Below are 21,128 nucleotides of genomic sequence, written 5' to 3' on the forward strand. Positions count from 1 at the left end.
TTAATTAGATGCTATTTTAATAACGGAATTGGAAATTTGAAATAAAAAGATTATTAAAGATTGAAATTTTAATGAATCTTTTTGACCCTCTTTTATTCCGGGCATCACGCCTCTTGTTATCTTCCACTTAAGCTTATGTTTTGTTTTGATTCATCTAAAGTTTTTGTTTTTGGCTGATGTTACACAGCATAAAAGTTTGTCTACCATTTGGAATCATGAACCATTGCCACTTTTTGAAAATTTTAGATGAAGAAGAATTCTAGTAAGCATTATTGCTATTTTAGCTAAATTATGTCCGAAAACAACAAAAGTCCAACAAATGTAGCATGTTTTCATGAGCTACTTTTATTAGTCATTGTCAGGGGTATTATTATAAAGATTTCCTAATCATGTTATATTTCTTAGCTGTTGTTTTTTGTAATTTTTATGCTTAACATTAGAGAGTTACTATAAAATGAAATAAAACAATTTTTTCACCTTAGTTGGGTTAAAAAATTATTAATCTAATTAATTGAAATTCAATTATATATTCATTTTAATTTTTATTTGAAGAAGTGATTATAAATATTTATTAGTAGGAAATCTCCTCTTTTCATAGTTTTTTACTTTTGCTTATTGATGGGGCCTGAATCAGATGCATGTCAGTAATTGTGTAGCTGAAGACTGGAAAATAGTGGAATTAAGAGACAAATAAATATGGATATTTGGTCACTACTCAATGCAATTAAATTCACAAAAAGGGGAAGCAAAATCATGAGATACCATTGTTTTTAATTGTTTACAAGATTTCCTACTGTGGGTATCTATGAATGGGGCATGCAGCCAGAATGCCAGCACACAATGCATGAGGATAAATTCTTTCTCTCTCCTCTCCCTCTCGGTATATACTCCTTCCGTCCCACTTTAAGAGTCCTGGTTGTGTTCAGCACGGATTTTAAGAAATATAAAAAAAATTGGTGAAAAAAGATAATGGAATGTGGTCCTACTTTTATATATTAGTTTTATAATAAAATGTGAGTGGAAAAAAGATTAGTGGAATGTGTGGCCTATTACCAATTATGAAATATTTCAATTGAGACTTCTAAAATGGGACATCTAAAAGTAGTAAATCGGGACTTCTAAAGTGAGACGGAGGGAGTATTATATATATACGTATCTTTTTTTTTAGCAGTGGTGAAGATATTATATTATTGTATAGTATTTTTTTTTTTTTAATGTTTTTGACGGTGGCGAAACTCCCTAAAAATAAATAATTTCCGTGGGTCAAATTTTTGTGATTGTGACAAGTTTGAGCTACAAGGCAGCCATCATATGTATATATACATTGATGAGGTTGGAATAATTTGTAAGATTTTTTCAATCAATTACGATTTTCGAGCATCGAATGATTATTAATGTTGTTTTGTAGTACTGGTATATTTTGTTAAAAAAAAAAAAGAAAAAAAGAAATTGGTCTCAAAAATCATGAACTTTGCCTAAAATTTGGTATTTCCCATGAACTTTGAAATTGGTATATAATATCACGAACTTTGCATTTTATTTGGTATTTCCCAAACTCACTCAAATAAGATATATTCATCAAAATCTTATTTAACGTAGGCAACCGTGATATGTTTTATAATATTTTGAACCACTTTTTAAGTTCATAACATGTATGATAAAAAGTTACGTTGAAAATCACGTTGATTTAATTGTGTGAAGTATGATAAAAAAAGCCTTGTAAGTTAGTCAAATATAGTAATAGACATGCCGTGGGAAATACCAAATAAAATGCAAAGTTCGTGATATTATATACTCCCTCCGTCCCGGAGTATTAGACTCACTTCTTTTGGGCACATGATTTAAGGAATTGATATTTAAATAGTTAAAGTGGAAAGAGTAAAGTATGAGAGAGGGAAAAAGTAGGGGAGAGAAGAGAGAAAAAAGTAGGTGGAGAATAAAATAAGATAGATGCTTTTTGCTAAAAATGGAAATAGGTCACTTATAGTGGGACACTCCAAAAAGGAAAGTTGGTCTAATACCTTGGGACGGAGGGAGTACCAATTTCAAAGTTCATGGGAAATACCAAATTTTAGGCAAAGTTCATGATTTTAAAGACCAATTTCCCAAAAAAAAAAATATTGATATTGGTATACTGGCCCATTAAGTTCTAATATTGGGCCTCAGTTGTCTCATTGTGAAGGCCCATAACAAAATTAGCCAGCAACTTCAAAGTAGCCTAGTCCAGAATGCACCAAGGCCCAACCAAGGCCCAACTAAGCCCAATACATGCTAAATTAATGTCAATTAGTACTACTCTATCTAGATGAACCACAGCTCTTTAATTTACCAAATTAAGTGTACGTGCAATTTATCACCTATATTCATCAAAATAGAATACGACCGAAAAAAAAAACAAGTGAAACAATTAATTATGGTACGATCATAATCTCCACCAAGATGAAGCAAACGTGCCCCTACCTAAGTCAAATTAAAAATAAAAGTATTAGAAACACATAGCAACAGGGTCCCCTACTATTGAATCAAAAACTCAACAACTTCTCACTTCACAGCCAAAAATAAATAAATTAAAAGTTAGACTAGTATAGACATTATACAAATAAAAAAAAAGCACCAAATATAATAAATAGAGAGAAAGCATGAATGCTTAATTCGTGCTCCGGTGAAAAGGGCTACGGCTTGGCGGGGCAGTTAGATGAGGACGGGGCAAAGGTGTGATAGTTGACGTATCGGCTGGGGGCAGAGGAGCGGCGGGAGCCTTTGGGCATGCAGTTCTTCACTGCCTGGCGGTGAAAGGCTCGGTGTTTGTGGTTGGCGAATGGAGTCGTTGAGGGAGCGCTTCGCAGTGCTGGCAAGTGCCTCGCCATTGTTGGAGTTGAGAGGAGAAGGACAAGGAGAGACATGAAGATTATTGAATTTGTAGACATTGTTTGATCACTTTAAAGAAAAAGATGCTCCTATTTTGAAAGGGGTGAGAGATGTTTGGTGGTTTATGGTTTGTGGGAAATGAGATGAAATAGGATTGCTTAAATAGGATATTGCCAAGAGAAGATGAGTGTATTGTATATGTATTCAAGTGAGTACTATAGATAGGTTGATGTCTCTCTCACCTTCTCTGCATGTAGTTTTTTTAAGTGAATAAATGTTATTAGTACCTCCGTTTTTTAAAAATACACAGATTTTAATGCATAATTGGTAAAGTAATGGATAGAATAATTGGTAGAATAAGAAAGAAATAAAAAATTATTGTGTGTAGTGTTAGTGGATTATGAAAATTTTTATTTTTAACGAAAGAACTAAAATAGAGATAGTTTCTATTTTTAATTAAGGGGCGGTGTATTGTATTCTATTGTATATAAGCGCATTAAATTACATTAGACCATTAAGAGCATTAGCAATGGAGGGCCGATGGGAGGGCCTTCCCCATCGGCCCTCACAGCCCCACCATAGCAACGGAGGGGCCTTCGACCGCCCCCCACCCCTCTCCCCCAAATGGCCGATATATCGGCCTATGCCGATGAGAAGGGCCCCTTCTATCGGCACTCCATTGTGGAGGAAGGGCCGATCGAAGGCCCTCTCATTTTTTTTTATTTTTTTTTTGTTTTTTCGAATTTTTTTCCATCTCGTTGTATTCTATTTTCCATCCTGCAATACAACGATAATTTGCGTATTAATATTTTTTTGCATTTAAATTTATTTAATTTGTTAATATATTAAAAATACAAGTGCTATAAATTTAAAACAAAATATAGATTCATGTTGAAGTAATATACAAATCCGTGCTAGTATATAAAATATAGATTCATGTTGAAGTAGTATATACAAATCAATAATGTTGAGCAAAGTACAAATCTACGTTGAATAAAAGCAGATTTAATTCCTTTTGTAATATATGTAAATTCTTTTTTTTTAATGAAGTACTGATTCAATTTTCATTCGACAGATACATGCGTTTTAGCGGAGAAGGTGAGAATGCTCGTGAATTTCTGGCAAAGAAATTAAGTTACTAATAATTTCTACTTCCTACTTCTTATTTATAGTACTCGAATTTGGTAGATTTTGTGGACAAGGGGCCCCTTTTATGCTTCCTCTTTGTTTCTCATCCCAGATTCAGTTAAATTCTATTTATACCTTTTCCACCATGTGCTTCTCTTTAATGTCACTACCCTTTTCCACCACACTAATCCATGTTTTAATAAAAATGCTCGATACATGACATTAATGATCAATTTTTATAACTCGTTAGTACGTTGCTCGCAAAATAACGAGCACTGAGATGTGCTTGTAAATTCGCGAGGAACGTTTGCTTGCCATTTTAAGTTGAATTCTGGTTCAATCCGAATTTGGTGAGCACCGGTGCAATTAATCTGGCTTTTTATTTTTAGTATCCGTACGATTTTATAGAGGAGGATCAAATTTCACATGCATTCTTTCGAAAGTAGAAAGAATAAGACCAACCATGTAAAATTGATTTATTCAGATAACAAAGATTACCACCAAAAGAGCTTAAATTTTAAGAGGACATGTGATGATTTTAATAAGATGTACAAACAGACATTTAAAAGATTTTAATTTCATTAAATTCTACTCCATTAAATACAATACTACTACTCCTTTTTTACAGGGTGCAACATAATTATCAGTTAAGTGGCGTCTTTCAATGTGAGACACCTATATTTTCACAGAAAACCCACAGGAATGAATCACATTTAATGAAAACCTATATTTTCAGTTAGCCTAGGTCCACAATTAAAACTATTTCATTAAAATTAAACCTGCCCCCCTCTCAAATTCATGCCAAATTATTTTGTTTTGCAATATCATATTCAGAACGTTTTGAATATACTCCATGTTGGTGGTTTAATTAAAGATATATATACTCCATGTTGGTGGTTTAATTTATAGATATATATTAAAGTGTTTGTTTGTGTTTTCTTGATGGCTTTTTATGTAGCCATAAGTGTGAGAATAAATTGGTGTCCTGTTTGAGTTAATTGAACTGTACCAATTGCTATGAAGAGTTAGTTGGATTTGATATTTATTGTGGGTGATATAAAGTATATTTAGTGGTTAAATTGGATTCATGCCTTGGGTTTATCATCAGGCTAGAGGGTGTCATTTGCTTAAGGGTTAACACATCACTCCTAATATCTAGCTGAGACATCTCTCCTAAATTTATGGACTTTTCAGCTTCTTTTTACCAGTTACAAGTGGATTTATTCGGGCCCACTGGACCATTTACTTGCAAAGTAGGCCCGTTTAGTATATTTCAATTTTAGGCCCCTTTAAGGCCCAATTGATATTCGCAGTATAATTTCTTTGTCCGGTTTGGTAATTTCGATTTATTTGATAAGTTGGTAGATACTTATATGACTATTTCTAAGTGTTTATCATAATTAACCTATTGTATAAGTCTGTGTTATCCTTTATAGCCCATCAAAGTCCGCAGTTTTTCTTTAAATAGAAGTATAAGGATATGTATATCACAGATTTAGTCAGGTAACATTTCTACCTCATTTCTTGTCTACCAAATAGCAATGAAAGACTTTGATGTGAGCTTATCTCGACACAAAACCCGCTTTTCATATCTTGCTTTGCAAATCTTCTTATATGTCATCTTTCTTATCAAACGAGCCCTTACAGTTTATATATTTGGCATATAAAATCAACATATACATGGAATTTTTCAAAATTGTGATAAGCATGATCTGTTTCTTGATAAGCATGGAGTATTTAAATTTACACAATTCACGCGTGGCACCAAAAGTTCCACCAATTACTCTTTTCATGTTAGACTTGATGTCACCTATTTTTCCACAAATCAAGAACTAATAGTCTTAAATGTTGTACGTAAAATTCAGCTTTGCAATTTCAACGTACATATCTATATACAAGATGCGTGGCAACATATCAAAGACAAGAGCTTTATGCTTTGTATAAACAAAATAAATTAATTAAATACTAAATCTGATGTGTTCGGGAGTTGACCGTGGCAGACAAGAGATCTAGGATGACCATGTTACAAGTTAAAAAATCTTAAAATTTCCAAAAAGCAAATTAAACCCATGTGCAGCTGATATAGATTGACGATATTTTGTCTTAAGAAAAAAATAGTCGTACAAAAACACGTCATAAGTACGGATGAAAATTGAAAGGTTATCAATTTTCATCATAGTTGTTGGTCAGATAATGTTAATGGCTTTGTATATTCTATATATTCAATCAAATTGCAATTAACATATGGTGTACATAAATATAAAACACATAAGTGTCAGTGTTGAATCTTGCATGAAACATCACATTAGTGAGATGTACTAATATTAATAACACTGAAAAAATGACAGATATTTTAATGTGCATAACAAGATGGACGAGGATTGAAATATTTTGAGGTAGAATTAGTTCGATGTGAAAAGGTCAAATTTGATCTAATTATGTACAATATGGACAATGCAATATTTAAGTTTTGAGAATTAGTATGTGTGCAACATCTTAATATGGGATCTAAATTGTTAGAAATTAACTTGTCTACATATTATACTACTGTGTAATACTCCATCTGTTCCACAGTAATAGAGACATTTCATTTTGCGCACTCGTTTTGAAACAATAATTATAAATAGTTAGAGTGGAGAAAAAGTAAAGTAAGAGAGAATATTGTACATAAGACTCTTCTCTACATTATTCTCTCTCCTACTTTACTCTTTCTCCACTTTAACTATTTATTTTCATTTTTCCAAAACAAGTGCAGAAAATGAAATGTCTCTAATGGAACGAAGGGAGTATGGCACTTGCGGAAAAAGTAAGAGGAATTAAAATACAGTGATTTATCAATTGATGAAAATGGCCACTTGATCGAGCTCAAGTGTTTGAACCTCACTTGGCACTTCGATAATTAATTAAAGGAAACATAAGTTGTAATTACCTTGTTGCATCTGTATCTGTTTATACGACCTTCGAATTGTTAATTCGATATATATTTTTTATTCTATTTATATGACCCAAGGGTTTTGTTTTTTGTAAGATTAATTGCAACTGGCAGCTGGTCAAATTTAATTAAATTGAGAGGAAACTTCGCCAATATTTGTGGATCGAGGCAAATTTAATTGAAGAGTTGACTACACATGTACTGTCAAGTAGTACTATTACTATTATATTAGGTGCTAATCCGGCCTCTAGTAAATTTGTCATTATTATTAATAACAAATCGGTTTTTAATTATGCTATTATTATTATTATTATTATTATTATTATTATTATTATTATTATTTAAATGAGATAAAACTAATTTTGGCCTGAATACAATGCTGGGACGCTATAATGGCCGTATGATTATCACTAAATCGATTGATATACACTGATAATGGCATAATGCTTAATTTCATGAATTCCATAAATTAGAAATAAATACTAATAAAATTCATGAGCAACCAGATTAATCATTTTTTTTGTATCTCAAATAATTTATGTTTATTGTGTGTTTTTATGCATGTGTTTTAGGCCATCCGCATCATTATCTCTTATCCGTCTCTTAATCGTCTCATCTCTTCACTATTCATGGACATCACTGTACTTTTCAGCCCATCTCTTAATTAAGAGACAGCATCTCTGCATCCCTCCATCTCTTAACCATCTCATCCCTTAACTATTCATTCAATTTTATTTTTTGTTTTTATTTCCAACAAATTCAATTAATAAAAACACACTTCATTAAATAAAATAAAAATTACAATTTAAAGGCCTAAAAAATTAAACATACATAATTAAAATCCTAAAAAAATTAAAAATACATAATTAAAATCCTAAAAAAAATTAAAAATACAATAATGAAAAGAATAGATGAGTGTAGTGTTTGTGTGTAAAATGGAGAATGAAAGGGGAATGGAGTATTTATAGAATAATAAAAGAAAAATAAAAAATAAAAAATTTGAAAAATTCGACCGTTGCAACGGTCATTTAACCGTTTAAAATTAAATTTTTTTTTCGAAATTTTGAACTTTTTTTAAAATTTTTTTTTTATGACGTCATAATTTGATGCTCGCGGGCCGGCGAGTGGGCGTCACGCCATCCGCCAGCTCGAGGCCGGCCTCTTCCGCGCGCGACGAGCTGGCTCGTCTCTTCGGGACGAGATGCATGCCGCATCGCCGCCTCGATGCCAGCGACGAGATGCATGCCGAGACGAGATGCATGCCGAGACGGCATCGAGCCGCGATGCGGATGCCCTTAGTAGCAATACTCTGTGCTGCGACGTCGTATCAATGAATGAGAAATCACGATAATTACGAATAAAGTCAAAGCTTCTGATGTGGAGATTAGAGAGATGCATGTGCAGTTGTGCACCTAATTTCATTGACGTATTTATATTACTATGAAAATTATATTCCGGCGCATAAAATAAGGCATAAGTACGGATGTGAAATGAAAGGTTATCACATTTCGTGGTCACATAATTAATGTAGAACAGCTGATATCTTATTAGGCGTAACATGTTTGTTGTACTTGTATCTGATTAAATTTGAGTGCCACTTGCTATTATACATAGTTTTAAGTAATTCTTTAATCTTCATCAAACATGGCAATATGGCATGATGCAAGTGGGAACCATGAACTAATCCTCATGATAAACTTAGTACATTTACTGATTTACATACATGCATAGGCGCTCAGAAATGGAATTACACACAATTAAATATAATATAATAATTGGTTGGAAACCTTGACAATTATTATTATTATGTGATCTTCCATTACCATGTTGCATTTTCTATAATTGTATAGTTCTATATTGGATCGTAACAATAAAAGAAACTCGACATAAATTGATGCGGAAGAAAATAGAATCGATCGAATTTTTATATGGCGAAATTTTAGTTGACTTATAATCGATATTTTACTTATCTTAGCTGGCTATAGTTGAACAATTGATAGGCAGCTCTATATTTTTGGTTAATTAATATACACTGACTTTTTGGTTCTTATCACTCCATAAATGTATGTGTGTAGGCTAGCTAGATTAATTAATATATAGTCGAAATGAGAATGGAAAAATCAACCATTAAGCTGTCTACTTTTATGCTAATATTTGTGAAATCAACCATTTATTTGTCTAGAGAGTAATCAATAACATAGAAATAATTTTATACTACATGTTAGGTCATCAATTAGTCAGTTGCAGCCAGACCAGAAAAAGTACATCAACGAATTTTACCATAAATTTATTAACTAATTAAAGATTATTGAATTTGTGAGTCCTAGTTTGGAATGTCCAACCTAATCGCCATATATACTCATAACAAGTACTTAACAAATAAGTATATACAGTGATTAGAAGTAACTAATTAACAGCTGTCAATTAAAACTTAATTAGTAACAATTGTATCTTACATATTTTAGCTCCACAATTTCCTTCATTTAGCCATATAATTATATATCGGTTTCATAATTTAAATAGTATGCATAGATCAAAACATCATTAAAATTAATTAATAGTCCACTACTTACTAACTTAGGATTGAATTTGGGATTTATTTCCACAAATGATCACTTCGAAACTATGAAGAACGAAGCCAACATTTTGATCCATATACAATCCATCCACATTCAACACACACAAGAGCATAGAATCAAAAAATTGTGAATCTTATGATTGCTGGAGAAAGAAATGAAATTGTACTACTACACAATTAACACAAGATTTAAAAATAACATGGTAGTATATAATAAAAAAGACAAAAGCAACAATTACATACTACTTTACATATGGGGAGTATATATCAAAATGAAATTACAAGAATTCATGATTGTACATGCTATGCACAACCAATCATCATATTAATACTACTACAAATTAAAGCTTTTGGATACTCTTGGTAATTATTCATTTCACAAACATTAAAGATTAAAAATAAAGGTTGTTTCGCGGCCTAGACATGGGCCGGGGTCGACCCGGCCGGGGTGAGCGACGCAGCGATCACGGTCCGGCTCCCACGCTCGGACCGGCTGTTCTCGGCGAACTTGAGGCTCCCGCCGTGCAAGCCCCTCTCCCTCTCCTCCTCGTTCCACTCCGACGCGTAGTAGCTCTCCTCCGTGTGTTTCTCGTCCTTCGACGGCGGCAGGAACATGCTCCCCCACTGCGGGAAGTGGATCACCGCCACCGGGATCGTGCACGCCGCCGCCATCACGCCCATGTACGTCAGCCCCTCCGCCGTCGAGAATCGCGTGGTGGAGAAGAACACCAGCTGCGTGAGGCCTCCGCCGAAGTTCCCTCCGGCCCCGGTGAGCCCGGAGATCAGCCCCAGCGATCTCCGGGACACGAAGGGGATGATGCCGTAGGTGGCGCCGCAGGCGGCCTGCGCCCCGATGGAGAACAGGATCATGGACGCGATCGCCATCGCGAGCGAGTTGGACCGGCCGAGCCAAATGCAGAAAACCGCTCCTAGGGTTTGGAATATCCATAGGATCCACAGCCTCCCCCTCATCCCGAACCTCTTTGACGCGACGTCTGAGGCGTACCCCCCGAATGGCCGCGCGAAGAAATTCGCCATCCCGAATGTGGCCGCGATCACGCCCGCTGTGTGTAGCTTCAGGTTAAACCTGAAACAAAACAATTTCCTTTTTAGTCCGTCCGCATATAGTAATATTTTATTAATATTAATGAATCTCATATTCTACTGACCTGTCGTAGAAATATTCGGCAATGACATTGTTGATGCAAAGCTCAACTCCCATGGAGAAGCCATAGAGCATGAAGAAAACCCATGTTCTATAATTCGTGACCGCATGAGTCAATACCTGCACTCGAAAATTAAAAAAAAAAAAAAAAAAAAAAGAAAAAAAAAGGAAAGAAAGAAGTTAGTATAGTTGGGACTTATGTTTGAATTAAATAAAAAAAAAATATTATAAGATGAACCAGAATTTGGCGACCTTAGAGAATTTGTCTTTAGCGACATCGCCTCGCTTCTGAAGAGTGCTAAGGTTGCCGTCCGGCAAATCTTGGCCCATGGTGAGGACCATGACCCCGATGATGACGTGGAACCACCCCGGGATCATGAAGGCGATGCGCCACGCGGTGAAGGGGGTGGCGCCGGAGATTTTAATGAGGTGGAAGAGGAAGGGCATGAGGAGCTGCGCGACGCCGCCGCCCATGTCGCCCCAGCCGCCGGCGACGCCGTTGACGGTGCCGATGATGGAGCTGTTGAACATGACGCTGGTCCAGTACTGGCAGGAGACGAAGGTGGCGAGGGAGAAGCCGGTCATGAAGCGGACGGCGACGTAGCCGGCGGGGGAGGAGACGAAGACGGTGGAGAAGACGACGGGGGCGGCGAGGAGGTTGAGGACGGCGCAGCCGTAGCGGGGGCCGATGAGGTCGCAGACGACGCCCATCATGAGGCGGGAGAAGATGCTGCCCGAGACGGAGGCGACGCCGGCGTTGCCGATGTCGGCGCGGCTGAGGTTGATGTTGTCGCGGATGATGGGGACGAGGGGCGCGGCGGCGAAGGTGGAGACGAAGCAGGTGAAGAAGGAGATCCAGGCGAGGTGGAAGGATCGCATGTGGGGCTGCGCGAAGGAGGTGATTTTGAGGACTTTCGCCTTGTGCTCGGAGTCCACGGGCAATGGGAACTTGGTTTCATTCATATCTGCCATATCTAGAGAAGGGATAGTCTTCACTATTAAGCTTGGTGGTGTGCTCTCAAATGGTGAAGGTGGTGTGGTATTTATAGAGGTGATGGGAGGAGCATATTCTACATTGGTGCCACCAATTTTATTCATATTTTAATTTAATTAATGTTGTGACTTGACTAACTTGAGGGTAAGGGTGTTTATTACCTAAAATATACTAGTACTAATTATATTGGAGCACATATTTGCCTTAAGATGAAATTTTGGAGTTAGATAAATTCTTCTTTGCTTATGGAGTATACTCCCTCCGTCCCGGATAATTCGGGTCACTTTGATCGGGCATGGGTTTTAAGAATTGTAATGAAAAGTGGGTTGAAAAAGTTAGTGGAATGTGGGTCCTACCTCTATATATTAGTTTTATAATAAAATGTGAGTAGGAATGAGTTAGTGGAATATGGGGTCACTACCAAAAAATGGTAAAAGTGAAGTGGGACAAATTATGTGGGATGGATCGAAATGGAAAACTGGGACGAATTATCCGGGACGGAGGGAGTAGTATTTAAAATAGAGCAAATTAAATATTGTTATTTGTCCATCTATTTGGATAATTAATGTTGGGGTTGTGATCGATTGCTAATTTTCTTAAGTTGCTAATTATTTGTCCATCTATTAAAAATGTCAACAGATAACTTTGTTGACATTTCAATATATCGTGTTGACATTTTTAATAACTGCGTTGATAAGGTAGCATAGTTAGCAATTTAAAAAGTTAGCAAAATATAACGTATCTCACTTATGTTTATGTTGTGTATATGTTGTTGATTATGTATTCACTGGTCTGATGTATTGAAAAATGTGGATTCTTCATAACCTTATAGTATTGGTATGTAGGGTAATAGTAATTGATTTTCATGTGAGTGATTGTGTGTTGCGTGAGCGAAAGTTGATGATATCTTATTGAGAATAGAGTTAAACAAAACAAGCAAGATGAATTTATTTTCAATATAACAATAAAAGTTTAAATTGTTCATTCTTGAATATTAATTATACTTTCCGTCCACAAATAGTGGAGTGACACAAAGAGCAAGTCGTCTATATCAACAATAAAATGATCAAAGACTTTGCACAAAATGTAAATTAATTGAACGCCTATGGGTTCATTTATGTGCGTTTTATGTAGATACTTAATATAAATATAATTACAATTGCATACAAAAATAGTAATATATTATGTATGATCACATAGTTTCATCATTTTTTTATATAATTAAAATTCTTAAACTTGTCAACGATATAATTAGTTAATAACTTACCCTTTTAATTGAATAACGGTTGAAAAATAATGCTGTAGATGGTCCCAATTCTCCAAATAATTCAACACAAGTTGATCTCGTATCCTTTTATGCTTGAAATAGCAATCATATTCATAATGTTTATTGAATGGAATTAATTAGTCGCATTCTTTTGAAGAAAAGTAAACTCAATATAATCTACAACAGAAATATCGTAAAAAGTGCATTATGATCACTTGGTCAAAATTTCAACGATACATGCAGTCACGAAATAATTGTACTAGTAAAATTTGAATTTATGGCCATCATATTCCTAATCTTTCTTTATTCAATGGAGTTAGGCGACTTAGATCATATCAATCAATACTGTAAAACCCAAAATAGAGTAGGAAAATAGTAACTTTATTGATACTGCAAATTAAAATATTTCATTTTAATTTTTGGATTTATATTATAACAAAGGAAAATCACTTTTTCATATTTTAATTTATTACAATTTAAGCTCAAATTAGGAAAGAGAGAGGAAAAGAAGTAACCATACAAAAAGAAAAAAAAACGTGAAGAAGAAAAACTTAACAGAATAGAAGAACAACGATGGAGGAGGCGCGCAACGTTTGATATAATATCTTATTTTAACATAATTAATCCTATTAATATTAGGTTAGTTTGATTGTTGACCTAATATAATTAGTGGACTCTCTTATAAATTAGCCTACATTAATATATCTATTTTATATAAACGTACGTGTATTATTAGTCATGGTACCGTTAAATTGCATTATTCAAGTCTTGTCATAGTTTAATTAATTACTTTGCGGATGAAATGTTGTCTTTGCAAGTTAATTAATGAAATTAGTGGAAATTGTCTATAAATAAATATTGTCATAATTTTGGATTACCGACGAAAATTTCAATCTATAAATCCACTTTCTAGTAGTGGTAGAGTATCTCTTGATTCCTTTATTCGCTTTTAAGACATCAAAGACTTATATAAGCAAACTATAAACTCTAAGTATTTCAAAAAATATCAATAAAACATAATTCTACTAGGGCAAGGGCCAATAATTGCCAAACTATTTTAATTTTTTTTGTTAGCATTAAAATATCTAATTCAGGCTCATATGCCAATTAAGTTACTGCAGTCTGCAGCAAATACTAACTGAATGAATGAACATAACATGTATACAGTTTAATGTTTTTAGATTTTATTATAGTAATAATTTTATTTATCAAAAAAAATGGCATGGGCTTATTTCCATTTTCTATATATATAGTGAAACCTTTAGTATAGTAATACAATCCATTCACTGAAAACACATTCATCAAATATTTTCATGGACGTATGGAGTACTAGTTTTTAACAGCAAAACTACATTTTTCGTGATGGCGTGAGAACATTATGTACAAGTTAATTAATTCATAGTGAAATTAATTGCTTCTAAAAAGTCTCCTAGTGGGGATGAAATTCAGGTTCTATTTTCGTCTAGCAATAATATTATGCATTCGCAGTAATTTTATGATCAAATGGCTGAAAACGATTCTTCATTCTCACAATATTTTGATTTCCAATGTATTAATAAGAGTTGAACAACTGATCGCTTGCGATGAATTTTACTAACTGAAGACCAGGACTTATTGATAATAATTGAAGTTTTTGTCAAACTCTATTATATGTATCATGTTCAAAGTTATTTTATATTCTAGATGAGGACGAATCGTGCAAATTAAAAATATAGTACTCCTATAAATGAAGGTTTAAAAAGGGATAAAGAAGAACTAATATACATTATTAATCATCTAAAATTAAATCATGTTTTTAATAATATTAGTGATAAAAATTCATGGGTTTCATCATAAAACCAATTGGTGGTAGGAGGAGGGGCCCATGAGACTTATTTACTAGTTTCAATTGCCAACATCCTCCCTCAGACCTTTCAAGGTGAACCTTGGAGGGGATGAACTTTTTTTTAATCGATTGGACAATCGGTCTAATTTTTTTCGATCGGTCGGACCACTTGGCCCAAATTTTAAGTCCAGATATACTACTAGGTCAGTCATTTTTTCAGTTTCAGCCCAGATATACTGCTGGGTCGGTTAAATTTGAGCCACAGTCGGCGACCCGTACCATGATAGAAATCCTTGGGTTCCACCCTTTTCCAATTGTTTTAGGATGGAACCCATTGATAGATTGTTTTAGGATGGAATCCATGGATTTCTATCAATTAAAAAGAAAGAAAAGTCAATTTATTGATTTTACTAAATAATCCGCCCGAAAATTAGAAAAACATCATAGTTGGTCCGTGCTGACGTGCAACATATATCGTACTTTAAGAAGGGTGAGTCCTTTGCACGTAATCGTGAGAGACAAGGAACGAAATGGCTCGGCCTCATGGGCTGACTCAATCTACCCTAAACACCGGCTTGCAACATGGCTCGCAGCCGTCGCATTCCGATATAAAGAGCCCGAGGTCTGCGGATGCCCTTAGTCTTCTTTACCAGTATGTTATCTCTTCACACGGTTTGGACACACCTTCACCAACTGACTAATTTAATCAGATATAAAGTTTACCGGCAACTAAATGTATTTTAAATTAATGAAAATAACATTGTATAGAGCCGTCAATTTAATTATTAGGGCAGGTTGAGTTAGATTGGGTGAAGTCAATGAATGTACGGCAAATACGGTCCGTACATTGGTGGTTACTTCATAAAATAGGTGAACCATATCTTTCACTTCAGATAAATCAAAGAGAAAATCTTTTATAGTTGTGGCACAATCCTTGCATCGTTTTAGTTTGTTTTTTATGAATAGAAAATATCATTTCTTTGTTTTATGTGACTTGAATTCAAAAGCGTGCCATAAATATAATATTGATAAAGATGAAGGTACGATTTTTATTGCTTCTCAATGTCAAAACAACGTGATTTCATTTAAATTTTCTATTTATTTGTATTCTATTTAAATATTTGTGACAACATAGTACGGTGGTATGACATTTTTTTTTGAAATATATTGATTGAATATATATTGTTAATTTGTTGTCACACCCGATTACAATTAGGCCCAATTGAATGCATCTGATCCAATTCTAACTATTTAAATACTACAATAAATTCTATACTTCACATTCACTAGTAAGTAATATCTAAATAACAAAGAAATTTTCACCACAGCAAACCTGATGAAACATAAATTTCAATGCTAAATAAATAATGTTTGGCCAACCAACTCCTACTGCTGCTCAAATTAGGACACAAACAAAAGAAAGGCCAAAGAAGTAGATGAGGTTCGTGATCACGAAAATCGCCTGCTCCCGCTGCTTCATCTCCATCTTCATCTTCTCGGAACAGGTTTGTAGAGCACAACAGTGACAAATTTCGCACGAAAACGATGAGTGACCCCGAGTGCGACTACTGTGCGAGGAGGTTCTCGATTCTCTATGTAAAGATGATTTAGTGTAACATTCTGCGGTGATGGGAGGGGTGCACAGGGATCACTCGTTGTCGGTTGATTCAGTAATGTATGCTGCAGATGGGGAGGTAGCGATGGTGGTTCTCGCCCCTCTTCTTCATTTCCAGGGTAGGCATTGTTGTAACTTGCTTCGGGAGAGTTGGGGACGTCAAATCCAACTACACTCACTCGATCCTGCAAAGCAGTGTAATTTTAAGGCGAGTTGGTAGAACATGCACACAACTAATTGGAACAGGATTTCTCGACTTACTTGGTCTTCACCATATTGGTGGTTCATTGTTGCTGTGTAGCAAAGGAGCCTGAAAAGTAAACGCCAAATTTCATTTGTCAGAAGTTATGAAATTGTTCAGCTGCAATAATAATGGAGAGTTCTGCAATTATCAAATGATGTATTTTGTGATTTTGCCGAATTGAGCACCAGTTCCAGACTGCAATAATAATTGGACATGAATGTAATAAAATATAATCAATGAGCCATAAATTAGCTAAATTAAATATTTACCTTAAAATCAAAGTCTAATAGCCAGAATATGCCAACATATATATAACAAAGAATCCAACAAAAACTGGCATGCCGTTTTAGCTATATCATGAGTTACAGCAGTGGCTATCATATCCACCATACAAGTTGAAAGTCATTTTTAGTGGACAGAAAAAAGTAAGTCATAGAAGCGGAAAGAACATCGTAAGAAAATATATGTTGAGCTCCAAACTGGTAAGGCATAGCTCTATCCCATTTCTGGATATGATAGAATACACAATTACATATTAAAATCAATGCTGGTGCAAGAGAATATAATACCCCTTCAGGTGTAACCGTGTAAGATATTTATTTAACTATGTCCAGCACAAATAATTTGGTAATCCAAATGGGACCCCAATCGTTGACACCCATAATTTTTTAGGAAAAGAAACCCCACAGACCATTCACTATATTCTTATGAGTTCACGTGTAGAAATTAACAGGAAAAAGGAAATTCACACTTGTTATAATCTCATTGAAGTAATTCTCTTCCATTTAGTTATCACTTCGAAGTTTGAGTTTCTGAGAGCTGCAAAAGTAGAGAACAAAGGAATTCATTTCCAGCAAACTAACTATGGACCACAGCCCTATGGGTAGGAAGGATAGGCGAGGAGGTCGCAACAGCGTAAGTACAAATTTCTATCATTATCCATGAGTAAGCAGAAGAACAAGTAGGAGGCTTTAACTCCATTTCTAGTTAACCTAGAATTCTACAGAGCAGGTAAAAAATTCAAACTGATTTAATTCATTCGGTTTCCCTACAGTGCACATACACAATAATGCTATTAGGAAGTAGTATTCACACTCATACAAGAAGAATCTACAGTAATACATGACAATGCACATAAACTTTTAAGAATGAACAAAATCACAAACTATGGTTCATTTTTTAAGATCTAATTACTGAGAATGCTGCTTTTGTGAACAGGTATTCATACTCATGACAACGTTTGTATGTTGCAAGATTGATCCATGGTAATACATCCAAGACATACTTATTCAACTGGCTTTGCCTTGAATGCAGAACCCCAAGTATATAAAATCCTCTCTTGTGATTGTCTCCAAACTAGACATCTCAACTGACACAAGAGTAATAGAACACAGCACATCTAATTAGCGAACATTCACTGAAGATTGCTGTATAAACAACCCAGTATCACACCTTCATGTTCATCAACTATATAGCATAACTCTAGGTACTAAATTCTTACTAACAGTGAAAGCATTGACAGAACACTACCTAAATTTATCTAGTAAGCAATATTGATTTGAAACTCCTGAAACGAAAACGAATCTAAAGGTATCATCGTCACATCTAATTTTATATCATACAGATCAGTAGAGTACTAAAATTTCAAATCTCTTCCACTTGTTGCAGACAACTGGAAGAAACAACACCAAGCTCATACAAGCAAATGCAACAGGGAAAAGTTAAAATTTTAATCATCCCCAAAAATTCAAGCCAGAAAATTGCTTGACACAAATACGAAATTTGACCAGAACAGAAAACAAACCTATTTGAATTTAGCTCCGTTTGAAAATTCTACTTTTGAAGCCTCAATGCAGAAACCGTAAAACTCAATCTTCACATAAAATTCCAAAACCTAACTGAATAACAAAATAGAAAATCCATTATCATCCAATATAAAAGAAATGCCCCTCACATAATCCGAGAAATTAAACCCGTCCGGTTAAGAGGAATTCCGATAAATCACGAATCACGAAGTTGAAAAACCAGCAAGATACAAATTTGATGAAAATTTTTACTAGAATTCAATTTAGTCCCCCAATTCAGTACAACGAAAGCAGTGAAATTTCATCACGAACTTCAACATCATCAAATTATATTTTATATTCCCCGAATAATCGTACAGGTAATTGAGTGGCAGAGAAAATTTAAAAACCTAATTATTCATGAAAAATTACGAAATGAGGGAAAAAGATGATACACACAACTTTTTCATTCATTTCTGATTCATTCAAAAAGAAGGTGAAGAAGATCATCACCTAGTAGAATCCGGTTTTAGATTCTCAAATAATCATTTCTCTCAGCGTGTCGTCTCAATTCTCTGCGTGCTTGTTTGTGAGAGAGAAGAGTCTGCAGAGATTTCCATTTTCGTATCATCGGAAAAAAAAAGAAAATAAAAGATGAATGATAATGGGCTTAATGGGCTTTAGTACATGTATTATTGGGCCACTTTAATGAGATTGGCCCATATGTGATTAGCATTAAATTTTCTACCTTAAAAATTTATCATTTTAAACACTACCTTAAATTTTCTATAAATAGCAATTTAAGTTTATTTCTTTTTTTCTTTTTCTAAGTAACTTTAACCTAATGAGCTGAATATTTTAAAAGAAATGTGTCCCATTGGGCACCGCGAAGTGGATTAGCCTTAATTATAATAATCAATCTCTAAGATAAGTGGATTAAGGAATATTAACGGTACATCTTTTAATGTCTAAAGTTGGTCGAGCCTAATATATTATTTCGAAATGGTTTATGACCTCCGAAATCCAATAATAATTGTCTCCTACACCTTTTGTTGTAGCACATGTTTGTTTCTAATTGTGAATTTTGCTCAGATTTTGGTTTCTCCCGTGAACTTTCAAATTAGTATCATAAATTATGAACTTTCAGATTGGTTTGGTATTTTCCACGGCGGATCAAGTGTAAAATTCGGCTAATGTATATAGCATTTTAAATTCTATTTAGCAGCATTCTTATAAGTGGCATGGCATGTCATGTTGGCATAACTATTTGAAATATTAAACACAATACTACTTTTATTTGACAAAACAAAACTCTAAAAATAAAGAAAACAAAATAAATTTAATAAAAACACAAAGAATTTAATTAGAAACACACATCTGTGACGCTACGCTACAAAAATTAAAACACAAAACCTTGTTTCTCTCTTTCACAAACGCTAGGAACACATTTTAGGGAATTTCCTAAAAAAATCTTGGATTATCGGGGAAATACCAAACCAATCTGAAAGTTCATGATTTATGGTACTAATTTAAAAATTCATGGGATAAACCAAAATCTGAGCAAAGTTTATGATATTAGGGACCAATTTCCCTTATTTCAAGGTGGCTTTATTTACTCATACTATTACTAACACTTTAATTAAAAAAAATGTGCCTTTAAATATCCACGAATTAAGGTCGATATCATTTAAATTTTAATGGGAATATTGTATAAGCCACACAAATTTTTCCGTATAAATTGTGTGGTATTCAATATATAGTACTTTTATTGATTGTGATTGGACTTTTGGTTGTGTTTAAAGTGGCGTCCATCATCATTTTAGAGCGGAATTGGAACTATTTTATATTTGTTCTTGAATTTTATGATTTTAATCTTGACTTCAATTTTCCTTTCGAATTATTGAAGTCTAGTTGAATTAGAATACGAAATTATTAATTTATAAGCCACGTGTTTAGGATTCAAGCACGGAATTTATTATGTGTCATATTAAAATAAAATAGTAAACTAATTTCATGATGTATTGTGTTTCAAAATGATTAATTGCTACGCCGTAAAGTTTACTTATGTAGCCGCTATTTGATAATTGTGGAATCAAATCAAAGGAAAAAGTAGAGCCATGAAATGAAATCAGATTTATCTTACAACTCTTAAATTTGTTAAATAAAGCGAAAAAAGAAGAATCGATTCAATGACATATTAATCATTGTCTTTCTCGATATTTATTATTAGAACTGTAAATATATTTATGCTTTGGTGAAATTTAACAAAAAAAAAAAACTAAATTAAATCGACAGTTATCAAAAATTGTACATGTGCGTGAAGGGTTAATATAACAAATTAAAGAAGGAGCGATTTAGATTAGTCCACTGATATAACTAAATTATCTTCAGTTTATGGGCAATATAAAGGTCATAAAACATCATATTTAAATCAGGGATTAGCAACTTATGTATATTTAAGCAACTTTTAAGTGTTGATAAGTTATTTAAGCATTCACTTTTTCAGATGAGTTTATACTTTGGTTGACAAATATGTAAATAATGTGACGGTGATGTAAAAAACTGAGAATCAACATCAGCAACACATCATCATTCATGTCACATACTTTAATTATAGTATATTCTAAATTAATTACTTTAATTAACGTGCTTTTCCAAAACAATACTCTTACTATTATTTCATCTAAGAGTAAGAACAAATTAAAAATGAATTTATCAGATAACCAAA

General features: G+C 34.0%; 2 protein-coding genes across 7 annotated transcripts; both read right to left on the minus strand.

Moving 5' to 3' along the window:
- Nucleotides 1-9,694: 9,694 nt before the first annotated feature.
- Nucleotides 9,695-11,694, minus strand: LOC125221506 (high affinity nitrate transporter 2.6-like). The gene is made up of 3 exons (XM_048123625.2): nucleotides 10,924-11,694; nucleotides 10,676-10,791; nucleotides 9,695-10,593 (listed from the first exon to the last, which is right to left on the minus strand). Exons 1-3 carry the CDS (start codon nucleotides 11,641-11,643, stop codon nucleotides 9,924-9,926), a joined length of 1,506 nt encoding a protein of 501 aa, XP_047979582.2. The 5' UTR covers nucleotides 11,644-11,694; the 3' UTR covers nucleotides 9,695-9,923.
- A 4,319-nt stretch (nucleotides 11,695-16,013) lies between these two features.
- LOC125223019 (SNF1-related protein kinase regulatory subunit beta-3-like) lies at nucleotides 16,014-19,037 on the minus strand. Of its 6 annotated transcripts, none has more exons than XM_089062612.1 (5): nucleotides 18,914-19,037; nucleotides 18,421-18,514; nucleotides 17,902-17,985; nucleotides 16,634-16,682; nucleotides 16,014-16,557 (listed from the first exon to the last, which is right to left on the minus strand). In XM_089062612.1, the coding sequence occupies exons 4-5, from the start codon at nucleotides 16,658-16,660 to the stop codon at nucleotides 16,246-16,248; spliced, it is 339 nt and encodes a 112-aa protein (XP_088918738.1). In that variant the 5' UTR covers nucleotides 16,661-16,682; nucleotides 17,902-17,985; nucleotides 18,421-18,514; nucleotides 18,914-19,037; the 3' UTR covers nucleotides 16,014-16,245. The 6 variants fall into 6 exon arrangements, with proteins under 6 accessions (XP_088918738.1, XP_088918739.1, XP_088918736.1 ...); XM_089062613.1 differs by having other exon boundaries at nucleotides 18,421-18,510; nucleotides 18,914-19,029; XM_089062610.1 differs by lacking the exon at nucleotides 17,902-17,985.
- Between the last annotated feature and the right edge of the window lie 2,091 nt (nucleotides 19,038-21,128).

The sequence above is a fragment of the Salvia hispanica genome, chromosome 1, assembly GCF_029641045.1.
Source record: "Salvia hispanica isolate PSC_SH4W2 chromosome 1, Shi_PSC_v1, whole genome shotgun sequence".
Taxonomy (NCBI): domain Eukaryota; kingdom Viridiplantae; phylum Streptophyta; class Magnoliopsida; order Lamiales; family Lamiaceae; genus Salvia; species Salvia hispanica.